This window comes from Malania oleifera, chromosome 8 (assembly GCF_029873635.1).
Source record: "Malania oleifera isolate guangnan ecotype guangnan chromosome 8, ASM2987363v1, whole genome shotgun sequence".
In the NCBI taxonomy this organism is placed as follows: domain Eukaryota; kingdom Viridiplantae; phylum Streptophyta; class Magnoliopsida; order Santalales; family Ximeniaceae; genus Malania; species Malania oleifera.
In genome coordinates this window covers 63281254-63304483 of record NC_080424.1, presented here as the reverse complement: position 1 = coordinate 63304483, position 23230 = coordinate 63281254, and the positions used below count along the sequence as shown (strand labels likewise).

At 36.0% G+C, this 23230-nt stretch overlaps 1 protein-coding gene across 3 annotated transcripts in view; it reads right to left on the bottom strand.

Moving 5' to 3' along the window:
* The window catches only part of LOC131162391 (BEACH domain-containing protein B), a 147477-nt gene that overhangs the window by 74339 nt on the left and 49908 nt on the right, over nt 1-23230 (bottom strand). For all 3 annotated transcript variants that reach the window (XM_058118827.1, XM_058118828.1, XM_058118829.1), the window contains 3 exons: nt 9615-9683; nt 8654-9115; nt 8180-8507 (listed from right to left, as the gene is read on the bottom strand). In XM_058118827.1, the coding sequence (XP_057974810.1) occupies nt 8180-8507; nt 8654-9115; nt 9615-9683 (859 nt within the window). The remainder of the gene's footprint in view (nt 1-8179; nt 8508-8653; nt 9116-9614; nt 9684-23230) is intronic.

Below are 23230 nucleotides of genomic sequence, written 5' to 3'. Positions count from 1 at the left end.
GACAAAAATATTTTGAGAAAAACGTTTAAGCCTAATGATCGAGTGTTCTTATACGATTCTAAACTCCATAAGCATCCAGGAAAACTTCGGTCTAGGCGGACCGGCCCTTTTGTAGTGAAGAATGCTTTTGCAAATGGGGCGGTAGAAATAGAGGATCCTAAGGATGGACGGGTCTTTAAAGTAAATTGTCAACGCCTTAAAGTTTTAATTGATAGGCAAGTTCCAAAAGTGGAGGACATTCCACTTGAGGATTTGGTCTATCAACCTTGACCCAACCACGTAGGTATGTTTTTCTTTATTTGTTTTATTTTCTTTTTCTCTTATTTTCTTTCTTCTCCTTTATGTTTGTTGTGTTTTCTTTGTTCTCGTTTGTTGGTTAGTTTCATTTTGTCATTTTAGGTTATAATCTTTGGTGCTCAACGAGCTACCCACGCCACTCATCAGGTGTATTCTACCCTTTTTAGCTACTTCCCATTCAATTTTGAGTCTTAAACATTGAGGACAATGTTTCATTTAAGTTGGGGGGTGTTGGTGGTGCAGATTCAGTTTTTTAAAATGCTTGTGCTTGTTGGAACTCTATGGCATAATTTCATGTGTCAAATTTTTTTAAAAATTTAACTCACACATGCATCCTTTTCACATGCGTACTCATTCTCATTTATAGTCATCTTCGTGAATTCACCAAACCCACCATAATCATTTTTTTTTTTTTTGCTGAAGCATTCACAGAACCCCTAATGCACTCATCAAATCTTTGTGGTAAGATGGTGGTTTGACACATGTAGCTAGAGAACTCTTTTACTTAAGTATTCATGTAAGTTTTGGAGAGGATTGAGAGCCTACAAATGCAGTAAATTGTGATAAGCGTTCATTGATCAGTTAAATTGGGCACTTCTTTTGAGAATATCATTACATGGTTCGTGGTAAGATGGTGGATATACTTGGGATATGACGAAGGTCAACTTAAAATCAATGTTGGGCCTTTCAAGCTAACTCTTTCCATCACAGACCCCTTGTAGCCAACTTTGAGCCAATAAACACATGTAGCTTTTTCTTTTCATAGACCCACATCATCCATGCCTCTCCACATTGGAGTATAGCTTATACACTGATTTTTCTACCTTTTTTTTTTAATTTCCAAGTGTATACTAAGTGTGGAATTTGCATTTTCTTTCTTATGTGTTGGGATTCAAAAGAAGGAGAAAAAAAAAAAAAAAAAAGGAAGAAGAAGAAGAAGGAAAAGCATTATTATTCGATAATCTGAAAAGTTGGTAGCAATGGCAAGAATACCAAAGTGGTGTGTGTTTGTTCATCAAATTATATATATAGAGGAAGAAGAAGGAAAAGCATTATTATTCGATGGTCTGAAAAGTTGGAGAGTACATCAAGTGAGAAGTGTGGTCTACTGAGATATTTAAAAAGATTCCCTTTGTATGTACTTGGAAGTTTTTGAATCCTTTTCATTTTTTTTTCATATAGCCCCGAACCCAAGCCACGTTACAACCTTTTGTGTTGACCATTCTGATCCTAAGTAAGCTTTTGGAAAGAGTGGTGGAAGTCTCATTTGTTAGTGTTCCTATCATAAGATCAATGTTTGCTTGTTGCTTGTACATAATTGCCTATTTCCCCATGAGAGTGTGTGTACACCCCTTGTCAACTCCATAGAGAGAATCCTCACACAAAACACTTTTATACCCGTGAGTTATGGAGTTGAACCTTTCTCTTGAGATGTTCTTGATGTTGCATGTGTCAGGACTTCTGGTTAGATGGATATAGTTTGAAACACACAAACACTCAGTGGATTGCTTTAGGTGGACTTCTTGTGACAGGGTTATTGAATTCCTAAGATTGTTTAGATATGTGAATCTGGAAAATGTGAATTGATGGGCTATTTTATTATTTTCTCAGTCTCTTTCATCACATTTGCATAGATATTGCTAGCGACTAGCAATAAACAAGTTGGGGAGTGTGATGAGTGTACGAAAGTGCTCTCTAAATACCCTATTATTGAACTAAAATGCTAAAATGTGAATAGAAATCATTGGAATTAATGTGTATTATTGGATTGAGTTTCTATTTACTTTGGGATACTCCTAAGCAAGTTTTTATGTTTAATTTCAGAGTTTATAAAACAGCAAGTCAAAGCCCAGTCAAATTCAAAGGAGGACTCTCATCGGCTTTGAGAGCAATTTGGATCAAGGAAAAAAAGAAAAAAAATCACAGAAGGAAATTGCAAGAAGTCCAAGTCCGAAATTCGCTAGGAGACAGCCTGGACATATTTCTGTATTTTAATCATAACTCTCTTATCTAATATTGGATTGGCGTGATTCAAGTGGCGTTGGAAAGCTTACGGAAAGAGCTACAATTCATTGTGAGATAGTATTTCTCTAATCCAGACGTTTACTAGGTCAAAAGTGGGCCGCAATCCAAGCCCGGAAACCAGAGGATATTTTTCAGCGTTTTTTTTTATATTATTCCATTTTTAGGGTTTTGTGGAGGGACATATAAAAGCAAAACTTTGTGTCAAGAAGGGGGAGACGAAAGACTGCAGACTTGAAGCTTTTCTCTAAAATTTACTTGTCGTTCATCTTAGTATGGAGAACTAAATTATCAAGTAGGGCTAGGGATGAACTTGCACACTAGATGGTATTTTCAATTTATTTTTAATTTATGTATTTGATTTTAAATTACTAAACTCCTTTGTTTTATCATTCTCAATTCATTGCTGATGTTTTCTTCTCTAAATAATCATAGAATTTATTTTGTTTATGGATTCAGTCATACTTTTTCTATTGAATGGATTAGTTCTCTGATTATGTTTGGATCAATTATTTATCTATATTGATTTACTTCTTTGCTGCAATATCGCTCCCTGAGTATATTGTCGTCGTTGGATTTTATCAATAGGGATAATAGTTTACGTATTCTAAAAGTGATGAATGATTTTTCAAAGGGTTACATTTGGTTTAATTTTGGTTTATAAATCTATACCTTCCGATTGGGAATTTTGGGAATAGAGTTCCCGATTGAGTTATTCAATGAATTAACAACAACAAACAACAAAACCAAGCCTTAGTCCCACTAAGTGGGGTCGGCTATATGAATCCTTTTCCGCCAATTTATGCGATCATGGACCATTTCTTTTGATAGATTCAAGGATATTAAATCCTTACTCACTATCTCCTCCCAAGTTATTTTAGGTCTACCCTTACCCCTTCTATTGCCCCCCACAGTAACTAAGTCACTTTTCCTCACAGGTGCACTATAAGGCCTACGTTGCAAGTGTCCATACCATCTGAGTCGTCCCTCCCTTATCTTATCTTCTATAGGAGCTACACCTAAGTTACCACGAATATGTTCATTTCTTAATTTATCTTTCAATGTTATACCACTCATCCATCTAAGCATTCTCATCTCGACAACTTTTACTTTTTGGATATTATGTTTCTTCGTCGCCCAACATTCTGATCCATATAGCATAGCTGGTCTTATAGTTGTCCTATAAAACTTCCCTTTCAATTTTAAGGGTATTCTACGATCACATAGCACACTTGAAGCACTTCTCCATTTTAACCAACCTGCTTTAACTCTATGCATTACATCATCTTCAATTTCTCTTTCAACTTGCATAATAGATCCAAGGCATCGAAATCTACAAGTGCGATTTATTTCTTCATCATCAAGTTTAACTTTGTCTCCAATATTCCTCCTATCATTACTAAAATTACATTTCATATATTTTGTTTTATTTCTACTTATCCTAAAGTCTCTAAATTCCAAAGCTTCTCTCCGTAATTCTAAGTCAGCCTCTACTCCGTCCCTAATTTCGTCGATCAATACAATATCATCTGCAAACAACATATACCATGGAACCTCCTTTTGAATACTCTTTGTCAATTGATTTATCACTAAAGCAAAAAGATAAGGACTCAAAGCAGATCCTTGATGTACACCTATGATAATTGGAAATTCTTTAGTTTCTCCATCTATAGTCCTTACACTAGTCATCACTCCATCGTACATATCCTTAATGACATCGGTATACCTACAACATACACACTTTTTTTCCAAAACCCACCATAGAACTTCCCTAGGTATCCTATCATATGCTTTCTCAAGGTCAATAAATAACATATGCAAGTTCCTCTTCTTTTCCTTAAACTTTTCCATTAATTTTCTTAAAAGATAAATAGCTTCTGCGTTAGATCTCCCAGGTATAAAACCAAATTGATTTTCCGATATCTTCGTTTCTAACCTTAATCTTTGTTCAAGTACCCTTTCCCATAGTTTCATCGTATGACTCCTAAGTTTAATTCCACGATAGTTATTACAATTTTGAATATCTCTTTTATTTTTGTATATAGGTATTAAAGTGTTTTTCCTCCATTCATCTGGCATATTCTTAGTTTTTACAATTGTATTAAATAAATTAGGTAACCATATAATTCCGTTATCACCCAAGCATTTCCAAACTTCAATTGGGATGTTATCTGGTCCCATAGCTTTCCCATTTTTCATCTTTTTTAGTGCAAACTTAACTTCCTTAACTCTAATTTTGCGAATAAATCTTATATTTTTAGTCTTTTCCTCATTTGACAATTCTAAGTCTAAGCCTTCTATTTGGTTTTCGTTAAACAACTTACTAAAGTAACTTCGTAAGTTGTTTAACGAAAACCAAATAGAAGGCTTAAACTTAGATACCGGATTTGTGCAAGGGATTCCCAACGCTTTATTGTTCGTCAAATTTGGGTACTTTTTTTGTTAGTCACTTTGCTTCACTTTACTTTGCATTTAAAATTAATACTTTTTCCGTTACTCACTTTGCTTCACTTTAATTTGCATTTAAAATTAATCTTTGTTCGCCATTAATCAATTAATATTTTTCTTTAGTTTCTTTGTTCCTTCTACTATTCTTTTAATTTGTCTCTCTGTGGGATCAACACCCCAAAGTTGTGCTACAACTACCGCGTTATTCTTTGGGCATAATCAAAAGCCTAAATCTTTGCATTTTCTTTCTCTCCCTCTAGCAAGTCTATAAATGTCTTTTTTCTCCTTATTTTGCTTCTAACTTAGTATATAAAGTATCATAAGCTCTAGTTTAGTTTCATTGATAGTCCTTTTTGCATTTTTTCTGGCTTTATATTGTACAAGAATTTCTATATTTCTACAATTTTTCCATATCTTATACCAATTTCTTTTTGTCTTAACGACTTTTTGGACTTCTTAATCCCACCACCAACTTTCTTTACTACCCAAGTATCTTCGTTTCAACTCACCTAAAACCTCATTTGCTATCCTTGTGATAGACTTCGCCATTTTATTCCAAATAGTATTTGCACAACCTTATCCCTATTGTCTAATCACACTTTGTTCATTTTATCTTCGAATTTTACTATATTATCTCCCTTCAAGTTCCACCATCTAGTCCTCTTGTGTTGATTTATGCTACTCTTTCTCTTCCATTCTTTAATATGTACATCTAATACTAAGATTCTATATTGTGTAGTCAAACTTTTGCCTATGATAACTTTCCAATCCTTACAAGATAGACGGTCCCTGTTCTTAGTTAAAAAGAAATTTATTTGGCTTTTATTGTACCCACTCTTGAAAGTTATTAAGTGTTCTTCTTTTTTATAAAGCAAGTATTCAATATAACCAAATCGTAAGACATGGTAAAATCTAAGATTGTATCACTAGACTCATTTTTATCTCCATATCCAAGACCTCCATGTATTCTCATACCCTATATTATCCTTCCCAATGTGACCATTCAAATCAACTCCTATGAATATCTTTTCAAACGCCAAAATCCCTTGTAAAATATTATCCATATCTTCCCAAAATTGTCATTTCAGATCTTCTGCTACGCCTATTTAGAGAGCATATGCACTAATGACGTTCACTATCTCTAAGCCTAAAACTAACTTGATTGTAATGATCCTATCCCCTATTCTTTTAACATATCCACTAATGATGTTCACTATCTCTCGACTCCATGGTCTTGCGCTTGGAGGAAGATGTTGGCTTTGGGAAGCATCGCGAGACACCGAATTCTACCCCTATTTCAATCATATCAAAATTTAATGTGCACTGGTCACCAATAGCACCAATGTTTTCATGTGTTCACAGAGAGATAGGAAGGAGTTGCCTGTAACAAAAATTAAGGATGCAATATAGCGTACAATTTTATGTTCGAGTTTGTGGAAATTTTACACTTTTCCTCCATGGATAGAATTATATTTCCATTTGTTTAGCTGTTTTTGTCCATCTTCAATATTCAAGTTGGCACCCTTTGGTGCATTTTAGTTCAACTTGTAGTCTTTATTCACCCTAAAAATAAAATAAATGTTCAATTAGTTCTTCATCTCCAAAACACACGTGACATTCACTAAAATTGAAGCTCTTTTGAAAACTAAAAGTTTTATTTATCCTACTTTAAAACAAGAATATCTTGATTTCTACTGTATGAAAAATTAAATTGACTGCATTTAAAGGCATCACAGCAAGTCATGCACCAGTGTGTGCATGTGCAGAATGATAAACTCTAATCAATTGTTATTTTCCCAAAATTCCCTCAAGTTTTAAGGGTAACAGTCAGAATTTTTTAAAATAACTAATTATTTTTTTATGTTTAATATGCCAAGCTTTTTATAAAACAGACAAGTAAAATTAGAATGTCAAAACTTACACCTGAGAATGATCAGTCCAGAAGTATTTATATCTAAAATGCCTGCCAGTCATCATCTTTTACCCTCTCAAACCCTTATATTGATAACTTTGATTTCACCCATTATGTGCTAGCTAATGGTGCCTAGTAATTTGCTCGCCAGTATTCTTTCATTAGAAAAAAGAAGATTTATTGAAGAGAGAGGAGAAAACAAAGGAAAGGACAGGTAACTCCTAAAAGGCAAAACAAAATGGAGGATGGAAAATCTCCAAAAACAAATTGCACAAAAATTTACCCTCGTATGCACCCTAAATCAACTGTAAAAGTTCGTGGAAAAATCAGATTTTTATTCTAAAAGTGCACCGGCTTATTTTGTGAGAGGCAGCAATGTGGTATTTGGAAATTCTTGCAAGAATGGAGAGGTTTTGTTTTAGTATTATATCCTCTAAAGTGGGAGCAAAAGCTATGTCAAATGTGTCTGTGTTCTTTTTTTTGGGCCGCGGGGAGGAAGGGGGGGGGGCGCAAATGTGTGAGCTGGGTACGGGTGCTAAACTTAGAGAGCGATTTTATTCCCTAGCTTACTTAGACTGGTTTCAAACAAGCAAGACCGTGGTGTGTGAATATTTTCAGGAAGACGGACAAGGTATAATGAAACTCAGACCTCACAAGGAATTGGGAGGGCGAGGATTTCACTTTGTTCTCCTACAAACATTATGAGATTAGTTAAAGAATTGGAAACTTCGGGATGTGAGAGCTGGATATGGGTGCTAAACTTGGAGAGCGATTTTATTCCCTAGCTTACTTAAACTGGTTCAAACAAACAAGACCATGGTGTGTGAATATTTTCAGGAAGACGGACAAGGTATAATGAAACTCAGACCTCACAAGGAATTGGGAGGGCGAGGCTTTCACTTTGTTCTCCTACAAACATTATGAGATTAGTTTAAGAATTGGAAACTTCGGGATGTGTGAGTTGGATACGGGTGCTAAACTTGGAGAGCGATTTTATTCCCTAGCTTACTTAGACTGGTTTCAAACAAACAAGACCATGGTGTGTAAATATTTTCAGGAAGACGGACAAGATATAATGAAACTCAGACCTCACAAGGAATTGGGAGGGCGAGGCTTTCACTTTGTTCTCCTACAAACATTATGAGATTAGTTTAAAGATTGGAAACTTCAAAGCACTTTGACATTTGGACAGCAAGGGCATGTTCTGTTAAGCCCTTTTATGGGCCTTATTGCTAGGCTTTTTGCTGTGATAGCATACCATGGAAGATGATTAGACCGAAGCTCCTCCAAAGGAGTTCAAAGCTCCTAATACTCAAAAACTCCAGGTTTGCAAACTTTCACACTTTTTTTTTATTATGTTTTCTTGCTAGACAGCAAATATCAACATAGGATGCTAAAACCTGTTCCTTCTCCTGATTGAATAGCGGCAGAAATAGAAATCAATAAATGGTAAAATGTGTTGCACACACAGTTTATTGCAGTGAGAAGGAAAGAACCTACCAAGTTGTGTGCACTCCCGTTAAAAGTCGCAGCAAATTCCACAAATGAAATTACTTCCATTTGAAGAGTTTCAATCTCACTAGCCTTTTCTTGGCTGCTAGTGCAGCTAGAGGTAGAATATACTTCAGATTTCCTCAGGGAACCCACACTGTGTAACCAACCCTCTCCTGAGAATTCCTCCAAAGCTGGCTGAAAATAAAAAAAGTTTTCGGAGAAAAAAAGGTCCCAGATGCCCTCCTCCCGAAATACCTCAATTAATACAGGCGATGAAAGAAGAACCTTCCTGAATGCACAAAGAACGTAATGCTGCAGAGTACTAACAAATGCCCTGAAGAAAATAGAGCAAACAAGCCAAGAAGGGGGGAAAAGTTACAGTCTCATTGATTATTTATTTCTCACAAAATAGTAATGTACGGTATCATTAGTTATTAGTCAGTCAAAACAGGCAATTTCATATATTTTGTAATATCTCACCTTAAATTTTTTGGCAGCTCATTTTGACTTGAACAAGCCTTAATGCATGGGAACACAACGAGAAGAACCCTCATAACCCATTTTATGGAAAGTTCTCCATACACCGAAGAAATAGGCATGCCACCTCGACCAGCTGATAATTGCACATCATGAGTTTTACTTTCTTCTGGAATGAGGAGGAAAGAACAAAGGACTCTGCTCAAGTTTGCTGCATAATCATTCCAACATTGAGAATAAGAACCGTTGGCTGGAAGTCTAACCAAAAGCTCAGCTATTTGAAATTCTAAATCATTCTTCTTTTTAGAATCAAAAACAGGCATTTGAAAATCCTTCTTCGCTAAAAAGTCCTTGTCCAGCTGCTTATACTCCTGAAGCATAAAAGCAGGCAAACAAAAGCTATTTGCAAACTTATGTACTCTTCCATTTTCACATAGAAACTGCAAGTTATTTAAATTCCCAAAGCTGGAGAATAGTTAAGAAGAACTAACAATAAGTAAATAAATGATACTAAAAATAATGGATATAAAGCTCATGATACTAACAGAGACACCCACTAATTTTTATGCATTAATTATTAGTCAAATTTACCCCCTTCTTGCATATAACAGACCAAAATTGAAATCATATTGCTCAAGTTGCATTATGAGGATTTTTATAACTAAACAACTGGGTCTCCAAATCAATAGCATCTAGTGCATTATATGAGATACTAAAAAAACAGTGTGCGGTCTTCATAAACACAAGCATAAGAACCTACACATACAGCATGCATGCAAGGATCGAATTAGTTTAAGTTATTACTAGTAGTAACATCATTATGCAAACCAATATTCAACACAATGCATGTAGAAATGTATAGAAGTTTCATTCATAACAGAAACTGTTTCATATTGAATTTTTGTAAAATTTCAAAACCATGATAACCCCCAGATTCACAAAAAGTAAACAATATGAAGGATACACAGACTCCCTAAGAACTTCCAGAGAAAGAATGTGGAGATGGAAAATCTGCAGCAAAGGATTCTCGTCTCTGCAATAAATAATTCAACCAATGTATCAGTGCCTGCAGGAGCATACACAATAAAATACAGCAAATAATGTTTGAGAAAGCAAAACCAAATATATATATAATTCAAAGTTAACTTGTGTTTCAAACTATAAATACACATGCATAATCTTTTTTTAATATATATACAAGAACTGGCAACATATAAACATGGTAACCAGAATGAAAGAGAAGTTAACTGTGCAAAAGAAAACCAAGGATTTGTAAACAAAACCATTAAACTGTTATGTCTCAAAATGGAAATATTACAAAATCAACATCTAATAATTTATTATTTCAAATCTTACGATCACAAGCAATGCTGCAAATTTTTTTAGCAATCACTCATACAATCCCTTATAAGCTGAATTGTAACGAAACATGCATTTACCAATATATCACACATTGTTCCAGGCCTAAATCATAATAATTATTACCTCCTCAGTCACACACTGAAAAGAATATAAAGCACACTGAAGCTAGTCCAATAAGAAGTCACAGCATTTGAATCCAAGTGTTACAGAAAAATAATCTACATAATTAACTCTCTGTTGCGTACATGTGAGAGATGTTTTGTGCATGCAATCAGGCTGGGTGCATATGAGGATGGTATGTGCATGCATGCATGTGTGAGTGCGTGTGTGTGTGTGTGTGTGTGTGTGAGAAAGAGAGAGAGCACAACTAATAAAATTAAGACATCAGGACTGAGCAACCATGAATACCAGAAGAAAAATTAGAATCAGATAGAATACATTATTTAGAAGAAGTCTGAAAACAGGGAAGAAGACCCTCCCCCTCCATCTCTCTCTCACTCTCTCTCTGAACATGTGATTTAGGAATGTCACTATTCAATAATGACATCCAGGGTATTTAGCTCTTCTGCTGTCCATCAGTCTCATTTTCAATCAGTTTTGGCAGAATCATCTGGTACTCCTGACAGACCTTCAATGCAAGTACACGGCTTCTGAGACTAAGGGGAAAACAGACAGTAAACTGCTCCATTTCATTATCACTTAAGTCTATATTAAATGACTTGTGATGCAGTGCTGAACCAATGAAACATCAGTTAATATCTTCTAGAATGCATTCCAAAATATGAAGATAAATCAACTGTGTTCTATATATTCATGCTGTTGTTACACTATGCCCAAGGTCCTAAGTTTCAATTTTGACTCAAATTTCAAAGCTCCAAAAGTATGGAAATTTCAACAGAAATTTCGATTTCAATTTCGATTTAAAAAAACAATGGAAATCAGTAGTAAAGCACGGAATTCTTTGTGAAACTTTAGAAATGGTTAAAAGAAATAATAATGTAAGTTTTAAGACTAATATATTACAAGTTAAATACATCTATGTTGTGTATGAGGTAAAAAAGTTGTAATACAGTATGTGTATCAAACGTATTTGTAAGATAAAGTGCATTAAACATATTCAGTTAACACAAATGAAATTCATAAATCATTTAAATATTATCTATTATACAAATAATGATAATTTAGATATGAATGGTTAGATAAAATGTTGCTGTAAGTTTATTTTTTCATATAGTTTCAAAATCACTTATAATAATCTTTTGTTTCAATAAAAATAAATAAAATAAATTAAAAGAGAAATTTCACTTCACTCCTAAATCTCTCATTTGAATTCTGAGGAATTTTCATTGCATAGTTAAAATTTTGACAAGTTTCACTAAAATTTCAAGATTTCGATAAATTTCAGATGATTCATTGAGATTTTGATGAAAATTATACAAGACGGAAATCAACTGTCTTTTCAATTTCAAGGGTGATGGAAACCAGAAATTTCGACAATTTTATGGAAATTTAATACCATGCCTATACCATGCTTTTTCCTATTCAATAGAAGCCACTAACTTCAGAATCATGTTCAAAGATGTTAAACTCCAGTTGACTCTTTCATCATACAAGTAAAAAATCGACTGTATTTTACAGAACATTCTTTTACTACAGATTTGTCCCTTTCCATTTGCTTGTCAATTCTGATTGCTCATGATTTTCCTGAGATCTGGAAGTGTGGGCTGAGTATTACCCTCCACTTCATTATGTGTTACATCCCCACTATTCTGTCTCTCTTTCCCCCAGAACATCCTTATGATTAATCCCAATCAATCATATATTTAATCTCATGGATGCTATTTCCACCACACATGCACTGTAAGTGATGACCTTATAAGATTTAGTGACATCCTTGAATCATGAATCAATCTCTTGTAAATAAATCAAATGCAACGTGAACCACCAACTTGATGCCGCAATGATCTATGTTCTAGTCACATAAAAGGAAAACATGATGGATTTACAAAAATAGATCTTTTAAGTATTGGACTAAAAGAGGCCATAAACAATAACAATTCCTTAATATACCTATTGAAAAGGTAACTAAGAAACAGTGAGTGGAACATAGTCTGTGTGTGACTAGAAAACTTGCTTCAAGGGCTAGCAAACATGTCTCTTAAAAAATCAAAACACAGTGCTTATGGAAACAAATATGTAACTGTGAACCACAACTGCTATTGCACTACCACGGTCACCAAATCTACCACAACCATTGTCACAGCAACTACTTCAGGTCCTACACTCGCAAGTGCTCCTACCTACAATGCCATAACTAAAATTTTCACCAGTGCCCCTTCACCATCACCCCCATTCTTCCCAATCATTAAGGACCAAAAACATCACTACCACCACATTACCAATTTTCAAAGGTTTGCCAAAGACAATCATACTATTTGTTTGACAACTATATAAATCCTATCAACAAGATAAATTGCGATGATTAATTTACGTGCCCAAATAAAACATTAATTTTGAACACTTCAAAGAGTTGGGTCAATGACTTTAAGTTTTCTTATAACTAACACCATGGCCCAACCCTATTGTGAACTTGGAAAATCTCATTTGATTAACTAGGGAACAAAATACCTAGGTATAGAGGGACTAGCAAAGGAGAGAAAGAAGAGAAAAAGAGTATCAAATAGAACAGAATGCCTCCTAACCTATACTACCCTATACTAAAACTAACTTTAATAGCACTCCCCCTCAAGCTAGGGGTGAATAAATATCACCCAACCCCAACCTGGTACAAGCAGCTCAAGAAGCAAGTCTAAACATAACCCCAGTAAACAAATCTCCTAGCAAATTATAAGACTTACAAAAAGAGGAAAAAATTCCATGTGTTGCTTAGGGTTCTTCTTCCTGGTGCTGGATTTGATGGAAAGATGGGTAGTAATGATTTGTAGAGCCAAGTTGTGCTATAGGAGAACCAAGTTGTGGATGAAGTTAGTCACCATTGAAAAATTGCGTTGAATAATGTTGCGGTACTAGGGAAAAAGCAGCATTATGCTTGTTATTGTGGGTAAATGCGAGCAGAGGACCCTAGGTTTTTGTTGCGAGGAATTAATAAGGTTCTTCCAGAGATTAGGTCACCCATAGTCGAGCCGATTAGGGATTTGGGTAGAGACGCGAGAGTGTTAGAGACCGATAGGGCTTCTTGCAAGAAAGGTGGGCAACAAAGACTATGTGGTGTAGGCTTCAATCTCAAATAATTGTATTAGATTTGGGATGAATGGTGGAAAGGAAGAGGAGCTTTCTTAATTTCTGATAAGCCAGCCTAATGAGTGAGCCCAAAACCAATTTGAAGAGGTTTTGAATTTGGATCAAACTATTGAATGGAAGGAAAGCTCGGGTAATCCTCAGTTGAGCCACTTAAATGTTCGAGCCCAAATTCAAACCACTGTTTTGGAAAAGGCTCAATCCAAGCTCGCCTCAAGGCAATGCATACCTAAAATTCTAAATACCAGATTCCAAAAAGGCTAACGCATTACACACTGAGGCTTATGCATTCGTACAAAACGCATGCCTTTGTGCCTTTTTGGTTGAGGCTTACACATTTTCAATGTGTAATTCACAAGTTAGATTTGGCTAGAAAATTTTAAATACCAGTTTATATAATGTCATAATATAATGTCAATTTTGAAGGTTGGGAGAGAGCTCACAATGGTTTTCTCTCTCGCACTTTCTCCCTTTCATCACTTTTCTCCCTTTCTTTTGTTATCATGTTACTAGTTAGGCGTGATGTAAGGGGTTCGCTCTATTCAAATCAAAAGGAAGTCCTTCAATCTGAGGTTGGATGAGGTAAGGAAGGTTGGAGCTTTGTTAGTTCTTGAGAAGAAACGTAAGTGCAATCGGCTAGTACAACTCTCTTTAGGAGCTGCTTCATGGTATTTTTTAGGTGTTCTCAGCTTTTGCTAGTAGGTCAAGCAAGAATTTTGAAGATTCTAGGTGGGTTATGTTGATTATTGGATGGTGATTCATGTGACTATGCCAGGGAAATTCATGACTTGGGACATGGAGGGAAGGGTAAGAAGTATTCCATTTTTGTTCCTAAGGGATGAAAGAGGAAGGGTGGTCTTCATTTGGGAATGCCTTCGTTGCTTTGGAGAGTTCTTGCAGTTAGACTTGAATGGAGCAGATAGCAAGAAGTTCTATGGAAATCGCAATCAAGTCGTTACTGGAAGCATAGACAATGGTGAGGGTCGATTGATTTCTAAGAATATGATAGAGAAGGGTTGTGCTCACTATAGGGTAAGGTAATTCATTCAAATAGCTTCTCAAGTACAACCAATGGCATTTTAGGCAACATTGCCAACTGAGCAATTGGAATCAGGGGTGGTTAGGGTTTCTTGCGTGGATGATGGGAAGACAAAAAATGAGATGGCTAGGGTTTCTCGTGTGGAAGACGGGATAACAAAGCTAGAGTGTGTTGAGCCTGGCTTATTGACATTATTGTCAATTACGATTGATTTGGGTTGGTTGTTCAAAAATAATAAGAGTTTATTAAACTCTTTGATGGGCTTATTAGTTAAGGAGGCACAAAAGCAGTTTTTTGATTGAAAAATAGGCCTGGGTAGTAGGGTAGCTTCTTCAGAAGAGTAGATGTGCCACTTATCTAGGAAGGCCCAATAGACTCTACATCCCCTTGAGCATAAGGAAGCCTCTTCACCCACTACTTGGGAGGATATAAGGGTTCACCATCCTTCATAACAGCAACAAGTCAAACAGCATCCATCTTAATGAAATACAGGTGATCCAATATAGTTCTCTTCTTTGAATAACATCTTTTATAGCCATGACGAGCAATGCTCCAATAAAAGTAAAGTGTAGGTGAGGGAAGGAGGAAGGTCTAATAGGTATGATGCTTCTCCTTAATAGGAAGAAAATGACATTAGGGGGAGCTGAAGGAATGTAAGGGGATAGTTTGGTTCTAAGAATTTTATTTCTTGTGAGTTTGAAAACTAGGATTTCATCTTTGGTTTGGTGGGAAATCAAGCTAGAAAGGAAGTATGTTCGGATAATTCAAGGAACGGCAAGGTGTACGCTCATCAAAAGAAAACGCAGATGGACTTTTAAGGGAGGAAACAAAATGAAGATACGCGAGAATTATCTGGTTAGAAAACACATAAAATTATAAAGAGTGATTCAAAAGGTGTATTAAAAAAAGTATAGTGAAAGATCCAATCGAAGAGAGGGCAAAATTGAGTTAGGAGAGTAAGAAATGAGAAAATGTTTCAGATGAGGACAGCACAGGGACTAAACATTTTCATTCGAGAACAGTGCAGATATTCCTTCAATTCTTCTATTGATCGTCTTGGGGATCTATCTTACATGCTGCCTCCTCCTTTAGAAGGTTTTAGAAGGCATTAATATATTTGAAGATAAGGTCCCCAAAGATGATAAAAAGGACAGAATTCTGCCTACTCCCGTTAAAGATGAAATTCCAAGGAAGGGCGTCGAAACTCAAAGGTTGTGGGATTACTTGGGCCTCGAGTTATCTGATCAGGGAGGTAATGATGTCAAGCTTGATGCTGGCAAATCCAAGGTGAAGAAGGGTCAGAGGGAATTAGCTAATTTGAAGTGTTCAGAGAACTATGATTGAAAGAGTTTGAATAAGGGATTTCTTGGTGGATTATAGCAACTTTTATTTTTTATTTTGTTCTGCGATTATTTTTTTTATTTATTCTTTGTGAGTTTTTTTTATTTTTCATTTAATTTTTTTGAGGATTTCTTATCCTTGCTTTGATTCTACATTCTCTATCTTAATACATCTTCTTTCGTTAATAATAAATGAGTTGATTTCAAAAACTCATGAACCTCAATCTTTCCAAATTAATTGAGAATTGTATCTTAGGCTGTAATAATTTGAACTTTGTGATAATATGGCTATCTCTTGTCATGATATACATAATGAATCCAAGTTAGCAATTTGTGGACGGCGAACAAGTAGTTCACAAAGTATATTTGATTTTTTTCCTTTTACATTTTATTTGAAATTTTCTCTATTTTTTTAAAATACATGTAATTTATTTACAAATTTTTATCTATAAATAAAATTCCCAAAAGGCTTACACCTAAACGCCTTAAGGCTAACAGCTCCCCTCTTAAAGGTTAAAATGCCTTGCCATAGACATTTGCTTTTTAAAACATTGTTCATAACAATAGAGTAAAGAATCCAAAAGGCTTTTAAATTGAGGGAGGGCTTTCAATCTCATTTATCTCCTCTAAACCTAGATCCCATATCAGGGAGGAACTCGCAAGTAGTCAAGCCTAGAGTTCACTCAATAATTTTTATAAGTAGAGCATGATATCTTAATTTTTCATTCATCTTCAAAGCAAACTCAAGCTTCAACTCTGACATTGCAATGTTCATCTTCGAAGTAGATGTAATCCAGGAAGATATTTCTTTTCAGGATACAAATACAACATTTCTCAAAGTTTTGAAGAGAGAGAGGTGGCAAAAGACAAGGTCATCTCAAACAACTATAGGGGTTTGGTTGATGATTCTATTCAATTGGTGGGAAAAGAAACCCACATAGAGGACAGAATTTCCAATCAACCTTCAGCAACAAATGAAAGAAACAAGGATTCTATAAAGAACCCAAAAATGAGAGGACAAAATAAAAGGGACAATTGTTGTTTTGGGGAGAAATCTAATGGTGAGGCAGCTATTTAAGGGCCAAAAGGTCTATCCTCGTCAAAAGGAAATGCAAATGAGGAAAAAGTTTGAAGAAAAGTGGGTTACTTTTGGCAAAGTAACAAAAAAAAACTTCTAAGGATTGATACAGGAAGGATTGTGTAGTGGAAGAGCCAATTATTCAAAAGGGTGTCAAAGGTTTGCGTATGCAAGGAAAGGAAGAATTAGGGGAATATTTTAAAACAAATGACAGTGAAGTCCTTAGTGATTTGATTATGACAGAGGTTTGCTTTTGGATGAGGTTGGGAACAATATGGTTATGATTCTAACTCATCTTATTTGCTTTTGGAAAACGCATGTGCCACCACCTCAAATGGAAGGAGGGGATTACAATTTTTGGAAATGATGGTATCGATGAAAAGAAAATGTATCAAGGATGGAATTTTGCTCACCCCCTATGAGGAGATTTCAGTTAGGGTTTATGGATGTTTGAATCTTAAGGAAACAAAAATTTGGCTCGATGGCGCCATGGTGGTAAAATCGTAAAAGTAAGGTGAATAAGGGTCACAGAGAACTAGCTAATTTGAAGTGTTTAGTGAACTAAAATGAAAAGGGTTTAAAGAGGGGCTTTCTTATTAATTATTGTTAGTTTATTTTATTTTTTTACTTTGTTTGTTATTTTTATTTTTGACTTGAGGTTTTCCTATCCTTTCCTAGGATGTAATTCCTCCCTCTCTCTTAATATATTTTCTCCCCCCCCCCCCCCCAAAAAAAAAAAAAAAACCAAAAAAATGACAAAAATATTAAAATAAATTTTAAAAAAAAAAGAGCTCTTCATAACTGCATTTTTTCACGAAGGACAGTCAAACTTCGATATACTTAGTCCTCCCATGCCATGTAGTAATATTTGCAATGTAGATAGTAGCTTAATTATCACGACAGTCAAACTTCAATGTACTCAGTCCTGTCATGACATATAGTAATATTTGCAATGCAGATAGTAGCTTAATTATCTCCAAACATAACCATAGACTTTGGGCAACAGGTAGGAGAAATGGAGATTTGGGCTCTAGAAGGATCTGGCGTTGCTTATATTTTACAAGAGATGCTTACTTTGCCATCAGAAATTCAGTTTCTGACATTAGAGAATTCGACAATATTAACTCAATTACAGTGTGTGCCATAGCTCTGTATTCTACTTCAGCACTAGGTGTGGCCTTTCAGTTCGTTTCTTACCACAGCAGGTAATAAGAATATCACCGACAAAAATACACAGTAGTAGACCCCAATCTTCAACTGAACCAACCTAATTGGCATTTTGATATTCAATTTCTAAGTTTCCCTCATTAATGTCAGTTACTCATTTAATTGATGAAGATACTACCTTTTCCATTCTAAAATTTCTCTTATTGATGTCAGTTACTCTTGTCATTGATGAAAACATTCTCCCATTTCCATATAATCCTCTCCCATCTGCATTGTATGTGGCTAAATTTCCCTCAACTGTAACTCATTTGACAAGTCTCTTAACAGCTCAATAACATTTGGTCCTTCTTATTGGGGTATACAGTCTCCAGATGAAGAAGATTAGTGGAAGGCATAAGAGGGATAGCTTACATTACTTTGGAGATGGTAGTTCCAGTTTCTCTGACTCTGATTTTGTCACTTTGAATCAGTGGCATGCTCGACTCTGACATCCATCTCTTCGCAAGTTACACAAGTATTTCTGGTTTTTAAGTTTGTTCCTCATCAAAAGTGTCAAGTGTCTTAATTAAGAAAACACAATAGGCCCATATTTTCTCATCTATCAGTGGCATGCTCGAGTGTTCCAACGAGTGAATCTCATAGTGAGTCATCCATCCTTTCTAATAGAAAAAAGAAGACACTTCATTAAATAAGAAATAATGTACAAGAATAAGACGCGTTTCTATGGGAAGAAGAAACCATAAAAGAAAGACTACAATCAAAGTCAAACCGCCTTCATACAACAATACAATTGTAGATCAAACAACATCATCCTCTCACCTGTCTCTCTCCTGCTCTCTCTCACACATTTCAGTAACTTGCAGTAGCTGCGCCTTTTCTCAGGTGAGCTACGAGCTCTCCTCCACTGCAAACTCTCCAGTGAGCTGCAATTGCAAAGGCTGGGTCTGCATATGAGGGTTTCGAATGTAGATGACACTGCACCGACACTAGCATAGCAGTGCTCTGACGCCGACGCTATTCAGCGATGGGTTTCTCTCACACAAAAAAATCTTCCTTTTTCTCATATCAATATGGTGCTCTATCATGGTGCTGGTAGATTTTGATGGTGGGGGTTCATTCAGTTCAGATCAAAGGGAAATCCTTCAATCTGAGATTGGATAAAGTGGGTAAGGTGGTAGCTCTACTCGTTCCTAAGAAGAACTGGCAACATAATCAATGGGTAAGACTTTCATCAGCTGCTGCAACATGGTTCTAGCAGGAATTTTTTTCTCTTGATGGAGGTCAAGCAAGGGTGTTCAAAGATCTTGGGTAGGTTTTGCTGAATACTGGGTGATGATACATGTCACGAAGGCAGGCAACTAGGTAAGTTCAATTAGGGCATGGTTGGAGAGGCAAGAGATACTCTATATTTTTTTCCTGAAGAGTCCAAAAGCAATGGGTGGCTTCAATTTGGGGAAGAATTCAGTGCTCTGGTAAACTCTCTTCATCCTGTCACTAATGGTGTAGGGAATAATAATAATCATTCATGGAGTCGGGCAGTTTCAGGTAATAGAGTTGATGGTGCCTGTGAGGCTTCTAACAGTCAGCCAGAGGTGGTGTGTGTTCATTGTGGGGAAAAGATGCAAGAGGGGCTGAGTCCAGAGACAGCTTAGGGACTGAGTATTCCGGCAAGGACTCTGACCGAGAGGTGGAGTCCGGGGGGGCTGGGGCTTTCTGCTTGTACAAAGGTGTGATGAAGATTGGATGGATTGAGCCTGGGTCTTTGAGGATAACGTTAGACTTGGGCCAGCTGTTCAACAGCAACATAGGCCTTTTAAAAACAGATGAAGGACCCCTCAGTCAAGGAGGCCCAGAATCAGAATTTTGATCCTACTTTGGGCTTATTTAATGAGAACAAAAAGCAATCCATTCAAGCTTCAGTTGGGCCAACTGAATGGGCATGCTCAAAAGCTTATTCCTACTGGCATTAATAGTCCAGATGAAATTCAGGCTCCCAATCTAAATGAAACCCATACTCCTAAATCCTGTGAGGAGGCAGGACTTCAGCTTCCTTCGGAGCAGAAGCAAGCTGCAACTGTATCAGTGATTCGGTTAACATCATATCAGACCCATGGTAGTCAAGAGAAGATGAGTAGTTGTTCCAATAACAGAAAAGAAGAGGTAGGAATAGAAAGGTTGGTTTCTAAAAATTCAATTAATATAATTGAGGGTAATTTTTTTCCCGTTCAGAAGAATTATGCTAGTGGGCAGGGTTCTGAGAATGAAACTGGGGGAGATTCTAAAAATATTAATTATTATGCTAGTGGTCAGGGCTCTGAGAATGAAATTGGGGTAGATTCATCTAAGAATATTAATTACTGTGAGAATGAAATTCAGGATTTATTGTGGGTCCATAAGGAATGTCAAAAGGTAAGAGAGCTAATTCAGATAATCAGATAGATCAAATGGTTCATGTCCAGAGTAAGGAACTGCAAAAGGGTTTTGAAACGAGGAAACATATTGAAGAAATTTGAGATTCATCTAGTAAAATCACCAAAAAATTCTTAATAGAAATTCAAAAGGTGGGTCAAAGGAAACATATTGAAGAAATTTGAGATTCATCTAGTAAAATCACAAAAAAAAATCTTAAGAGAGATTCAAAAGGTGGGTTAAGTATAGTGGAGGTGCCAGTTGGCGAGAGGGCTAGTACCTGCAGCCTTAGATGGAATTAATATTTTTGAAGATGACTTTCCTATAGAAGAACATAAGGTAAAGGATGGAATTCTGCCCACTCCAGTTAAAGAAATTTCTGGGAAGGACCTTGAAACTCAGAGTTTGTTGAATGACTTGGGCATCATGTTGTCTAATCAAGGAGGAAATGAAGTTAGGCTTGACAGTGGCAAATCTAAGGTGAAGAAGGTTCAGGGGCAATTAGCTAATTTGAAATGTCAGTGAACTATGATGGATAGGTATTAAAAAGGGGTTTTCCTAGCTGATTGCAGCAGTTTTAATTTTATTTATTTTTATTTATCTTTTTCCTCTCTTTTTTGTTTTTTCGCTTTTATTTTTTCCCTTTTCTTTCTGATGATTTAGTATCCTCACTATGATTGTACATTCTCTTTCCTAATCTATCATCTTTTATCATAAAAAAAAAAGTAGAACCGCCGTCCAATCTGGCTGAAGATCTGAAAAGGGCGCCCCTTTAAAACAGCCTGTGCGAAGGACTGGAGAGGCCACGTACTGAATCCTTTCTCATAGCAAAGTACAAGTAATTTTCTTCCCTAAAAAAATGTGAGCATTTCTTTCCAACCAAATTCCATGTATAAGTGCAAAGATTCCACAAGTCTTCATAACCGAACCATATCCATCCTCACAAATCCTGTAAAAGAGATATGCAATAAATCCTTCACCAAACCCACACAAATCCCATTCTCCCTCAAAAACGTCAAACTGCTCATTCCAAATCTGCCAATAGAAAGAGCAAGGCAAGAATAGATAAGATACTGAGCTATCCAAACACAAGAAACATACATCTGGAAATAATTCCTTTAAAGCCCTCCTACCCTGCAACAGATTCTTGGTGTTAGCTCTATTGAGAATAGTCAATCAAATAAATGCCTTTATCTTAGAGGGGACTTCAGCTTTCCAGATAGAATGAAGAAAAGGAAAGGACTTAAAAGTTCTAGTTAAATGATTAAATGAAGATCTAGAAGAATAAACCCCTGAGGAATCCAAAGCCCATGACTATCTCTCCCACTTGAAAGATTACATCCCTCAACAATAACAAAGAAGAGACTTCCTCCAACTTCCTATTATTTAGAGACCCTAGAAAATGGAAATCCCAAGCAGTAGGCCCATGTGAAGTAAGAAAGAAAGAAATGACATCATTTTGCTCTAGCAAGAGATGGAAAATAAATGAAAAGCGTGTAATTCACCACCCATGTGTCTTCCCAAAAACAGATGTTACAAATCCGAGACCATAGCACACAGCATATTTTGATATAAGGAATAAACAAAGAATAGATTTGTGCAAAGCACTTTCAAGTTCTCTCCACAGAACAACTTAATCCCAAGTTAGCATCCCATTGCATTAGCCTGCAAGAAAAATTCACCTTTTTCCTAACTTTATGGCAAAAAGGTTTCTCCTCAAAGGGGAACTGCCACACCATTTGCCCGCTGAGGCAGTGTTCTAAAACATCGACTTCCCAAGACCCAAACCCCCATCCTACGCAATAGATGAAATTCATTAAAATATTAAGAATTTACTAAAAAAAAAAGAAAGAGAATAAGACATATCTCCCTTTAAAATCTGGGACAAGCTAGAAAGAAAAATAGAAAACAACAAAAGAACGTAAAAGAAACAAAACCACCACTCCCAAACTCAAACCATCAAGTTATGCCAATCTCACTGAATATCCAAAAAGATCACTCCCTTGAAATACCCAAAACCAACACACCAAAATGAACATTTCCCCAAACCAACAATCAAATCGACTTCTTCCCAAAAAAGAAACTAGCATTATGTTCCAACCATAACCCCCACATCATTGCAAAAGAACCACACTTCAATAGCACACCCCTACCCTTTCTACTACCAAAAACCCCACAAATGAAGAAGCCAAAAATTCCTTCACAGTTTTTGCACAAACTCAACTTTCTCCCAAAATGCCAGATAACTTATTCCATATTTTCCAAGCACAAACATAATGTAGAAAGAGATGAGAATCTCCGTCAAAACTTATGATGGCAACAGCATGCACACATTTGGAGAAAGTGCCATCAATGGTCTCTTAATCTGAAACAAGTTGTTTGTAGTGATTCTATTAAGCACAACCAACCAAATAAAACCCTTGATCTTTCTTCTGTTTTTTTTTTTTGGGAGGTAGGGGTGTGGTTGTACTTTGGCCTTCCAAATAATTAAAATCAAGAATAAAAGAGGAATTAGATTGGGTCAAGAATTCGCAAAATGATTAACAACAAAAAAAAAAAAAAAAAGGACCCAAATGATCCAAGGACCAAGAGCAAATATCCATATCTAACGAAAGATGACAACTGTTCAACAAAATTAATAAAGAGAACAGCTCAACCAACTCCCAATCATTAAGAGGTCTCCTAAGACCACCCCAATCAACAAAGAAAGATATAACACTATTCTGGCCTGAGCTCAAATGGAAAAACGAGGTAAAGAAGTGGATAAAAAAAAATTGGCCAACCGAAGATCTTTCCAAAAACAAATTTGAGAACCCCTAACCACAACAAATTTAGTATGAAGAATAAATAAGAAATAAATCTGAGAGAGAGACCCCCACGGGCACTTTGAAGAACATCTAACACTAACGTTGGTATTCCACCCATTC